This window comes from Megalops cyprinoides, chromosome 1 (assembly GCF_013368585.1).
Source record: "Megalops cyprinoides isolate fMegCyp1 chromosome 1, fMegCyp1.pri, whole genome shotgun sequence".
Taxonomy (NCBI): domain Eukaryota; kingdom Metazoa; phylum Chordata; class Actinopteri; order Elopiformes; family Megalopidae; genus Megalops; species Megalops cyprinoides.
The window spans coordinates 10849683-10854081 of record NC_050583.1 but is presented as its reverse complement, the minus strand read 5'-3'; the positions used below and the strand labels follow the sequence as shown (position 1 = coordinate 10854081).

General features: G+C 50.6%; 1 protein-coding gene across 3 annotated transcripts in view; it reads left to right on the top strand.

Moving 5' to 3' along the window:
• The first annotated feature begins 606 nt into the window (after positions 1 to 606).
• Positions 607 to 4399, top strand: part of gpr139 (G protein-coupled receptor 139) — a 13225-nt gene continuing 9432 nt past the window's right edge. For 2 of the 3 annotated variants that reach the window (XM_036549031.1, XM_036549040.1), the window contains exon 1: positions 607 to 828. In XM_036549031.1, coding sequence (XP_036404924.1) covers positions 684 to 828 — 145 coding nt within the window. In that variant the 5' untranslated portion in view covers positions 607 to 683. Of the gene's footprint in view, positions 829 to 3881; positions 3885 to 4399 lie in introns of all 3 variants that reach the window. The other variant, XM_036549049.1, reaches the window with a different exon arrangement.

Here is a 4399-nt window from a genome sequence, read left to right as displayed (position 1 = left end):
CTTCCTTTTATCTCTCTTTTCTCCCATTTCTCCTCAACTTGCTCGCACAATCACCCCCCCCCCCCTCCCTCATTTCCCCTCAGTAACACATCAAGACCTCCCCCCTTCCTCTCTCTCCCTCTCTCTCTCTCCCTCTCTCTCTCTCTCTCTCTCCCTCTCCCTCTCTCTCCCTCTCTCTCTCTCTCCCTCTCTCCCTCTCTCTCTCTCTCTCTCTCCCTCTCCCTCTCCCTCTCTCTCTTTCTCGCTCATTCCTGTTCTCACTCAGTCACACACATTCTGCATCTCTCTGTCTTCACCACTCTTCTTACCGCGCAGTCCCCGTTCACCTCACCACTCCTCCTCTCTCTCTCTCTCTCTCACGCTCTCTCTCTCACTCTCAACACACAGACAAACACAGCGCTACCCCCCTCTCTCTCTCTCTCTCTCTCTCTCCCTCTCTCTCTCTCTCACTCTCACCCTCTCTCTCTCCCCCCTATCTCCCCTCTCCCTCACACTCGCGCGCTCAATGCCGACTGACACCCAAGGACAGCACACCCTCGCTCCGTCTCTCTCAGAGCCCCCCAGCCCCGCTTCTCCCGGCCGTGCCTGGCAGCGGCACACCGCTGACCGCCTCATCTGAGCGAGGAGGAAGAGGAGGAGGAGGAGGAAGAAGAAGAGGAGAGAGGTGACAGGGACCGGGAGACATGGAGCACAGCCACATCTTCACCTCCCTGCCCCTCAACGGCAGCGCGTGGAACCCCGGGCAGGCGCCTGCCGGCCTCCAGGGCTGCCCTCTCGGACCCCTGCCCGTCATCTACTACAGCACCCTGCTCTGCCTTGGCCTGCCCGGTAAGAGTGTGTGAGGAGGGATGGCACTGGTGAGGGGGAATGAGGACAAAATCAGCTTAGGAATGCTCGCAGTGTGATCTTTGTGTCTGTTTGCGTGTATGCATGTATGTATGTGTGTGTGTGTGCGTGTGTGTGTCTGTGCCAACGTATGCGTGCGTGTGCATGCATGCGTGTGTGTTTCATTTATTGTTATTTTGTTCCTGTTTTTCGAAGTGCCGGTTCAGTTTGCCATTAATTGCAGACATGCCCGTTGATTTTCCACATTGACTCTGTGGTAGCTGTGTCTGCGCATGTTTGATGGAGGGAGAGAGAGAGCGTGCTTTGGGTCACTGGAGCATGTTCTACCTCTTTCCAAGAGTGCGTTACTCTCTTTTTCTGCTCTTTCCCCCTTTAACTTCCTACTTACCATCCCCTCCTGGCTTATTTCCCTCGGAACTCACAGATGCGCAGTTGGCAGTAATGTTGATTAAATTAATGATAACTGACTTGACTTATGGACTAGTGAGACACGCTGCTAGGGAGACATGGAACTTCACTGAGGTCAATAAGCATGGTCAATCTTGACACGAGGTTAGCTAGGATTGTGAAGGACACAGATGAACATGACTGCAAAAGATGCTGGGGAAAGATGATTGCAAAAGGTGCTAGAGTAAGATGATTGTGAAACGTGATGGCTGGTAACAGGTGCCGGTGCGGGAAGATCGTGGAGAAATACTTGTGCAAGATGATTGTGAAGGGTGCGAGTGCAGGGCTGCGTGGAGCATGCAGTTCAGGGTGGAAGAGGAAGGTTCACTTCGGCATGTAAGCCAAAGCCGTAGTGTGGGATATTACTTGTGCAGGGCAGGACATGTAAGAAATGGTGTACGACAGGATGTAGGTGAGTTGCTGTGCGTGGTGTCCATGGAGCGTGCAGTTCACTATGTATATGAAAGACTGGGATGACTGAGAGATGCATTGAAGGACATGTGCAAGTGTAGGTATAGAATAACTGTGAAAGATATATGAAAGGTAAATGAAACATGCTGTGTAGCATACGTGAAGGATACAGCGTAGGGTATGTGAATGATAAGGCGTTGGATATGCGAAGGATAAAGTGCAGGATGTACGAAAGGTACTGTGCAGGATATGTGAAAGGTCCAGCATTAGATATGTGAAGGATGCAGTGTAGGACAAGTGAAGGATAAAGTATTAGATATGTGAAAGACTTGCTGCAGGATATGTGAAGGATATAGTGTTCGATACGTGAAAGAGGCACTGTAAGGTATGTGAAGTATAGACTGTAGGATATGTGAAAGATACTGTGCAGAATATTTAAGATGCACTGTAGGGTATACAGTATGTGGGATATGTGAAGGATGCAGAGTAGGATATGTGAAAAGTTCTGTGTAGGATGTGTGAATGGTGCTTTGCAGAATATATATTGGATATATGAAGGATGTCATGTAGGATGTGTGAAAGATGCAATGTAGGATATGTGAAAGATGCCCAGCAGGATATGTGAAAGACACTTGAAAGATATTTAAAAGATGTACTGTAGGATATATGTGAGATATGAGAAAGATGCAATGTAGGATATGTGAAAGATGCACAGTAGGATATGTGAAAGACAAATGAAAGACATTTAAAAGATGTACTGTAGGATATATGTGAGATATGAGAAAGATGCAATGTAGGATATGTGAAAGATGCACAGTAGGATATGTGAAAGACACATGAAAGATATTTAAAAGATGTACTGTAGGATATATGTGAGATATTTGAAAGATGCAATGTAGGATATGTGAAAGATGCACAGTAGGATATGTGAAAGACACATGAAAGATATTTAAAAGATGTACTGTAGGATATATGTGAGATATTTGAAAGATGCAATGTAGGATATGTGAAAAGTACTGTGCAGGATGCGTGAATGGTGCTCTGTAGAATATGTATCGGATCTTTGAAAGATGTCGTGTAGGATATGTGAAGGATGCGATGTAGGACGTCTGAAAGATGCTGTCTGGGACATGTGAAAGATGCTGTGCAGGATGTCTATGAACTCATAACCCGAACCGACGGCGTTAATTGATGACCCTTTGGGCTTCCCCTGACAGATGGACAGTTAGCCCCGGCAGTTTAAAATGCACCGAGATAAAGGCAGGCGGTCGTGATCGGTTTGCCGATGAGCGCTGACGAATGATCGGCGCGTGGTGGCGGCGTCTCTCACTCCGTCCGGGCGGTTTAAAAATGACGCCCCGAAGGGCGCTTTGCAGGAGCCTGTCAGTGACGGATCAGGGGAGCGCATTTGGAGACTGACCCGCAGAGCTTTGATGCTTTATGATCGATCCCGGGACGGCGGGTGAGGCCGGGGCTCTGTTGCACACTCCCCTTCCACCCCCCCCCACACACCTCTCCGCCCGGTGGACAGAAGGAGGCAAATCTCCCTCTTAGTCTCCCGGTGACCCACTAGCCCGCCGAAGACGTCCTCAAAGCCGGAGTGATCCGTCAGCACCGGGAGGAAAAGAAAAAATCAGATTGAAGCAGGAGAGAACGAGAGGAAAGAGGAGAGGGGAGAAGGAAGAGAGAGAGAGAGAGAGAGGGAGCGATTAACAGCGTCAAACCTGTTAAGGTGGCACCACTGAGGTTTTTTATTGGGGGGGGGGTTATTGGTGGCAGACTACCACCGCTAAGGGGTGACTCTGCACCTTGATCACTCCACTGCTCGCAAGCGCAAACAAGGGCCAGGGAGCAGCTGCGGCCCAGAGCGACGCAGCGAAATATTTTATTCACACTTCTCCCTGTTGTTTACCGTGGGGGGGGGACTGGGGGGGCCCCCCACGTACAGCAGGTCCCGCTGTAATTCCAAATGAGGGGGAATACAGGACACGCGCCAGTGCCCCCGTGTGTGGCAGCGCCGGAGCCGCGGGCGCCCCCTCTCCCCATCCCCCCACCCCCCACCCCCCCTCAACCGCCAACCCCCCCCACCCCCTACCTCTCCAAGTGCTCTGGTTTCCGTGATTTTTGGAGAGCGGTGAAAGAAAAAAAAAAACACTGCACGCAGTTTTGTCACAGAGAAGGTCACCGGTACATATTAATTAGCCGTGCGGGGAGACGCTACGGCAGCGAAATGACACTGTCCACTTACTGGTGGGATACAATCACGGTTATCGATCTGGGGAGGTGGGGGGGGGGGGTGTGTAAGGGGCGTCAGATGGGGGGTCCCCTCACTGTCGATGGAAAGGAAGCGTCAGGGGAAATCTGCCGATTGGAAGAAGGGTTCAGTGTTAAAGAGACATCAGCTGTGATGGGCTGTCACTTCAAGGGGCCAGCGAGCGAGAGAGGGTTTTTCAGCTCTCGCGGGGAGAAGGATGTGCCTTAGGCAGTTAAGACTGGGGAGGGGAAATGGGGGTGGGGGGGCTGCAGGACGGGGGGAGGGGCTCCTGGTCAGTATTAACTCCAGCAGCGGTCAGCAATCTACCAAAAAAGGCAAAGAAGAGAGGCAAAGAATTTAGCTTCATTCCATAATCTCAATATTCATCCTCTACCTGTCTTGGATCATTCTGCTCACTTTAAAATAAGGAATCACATGTTA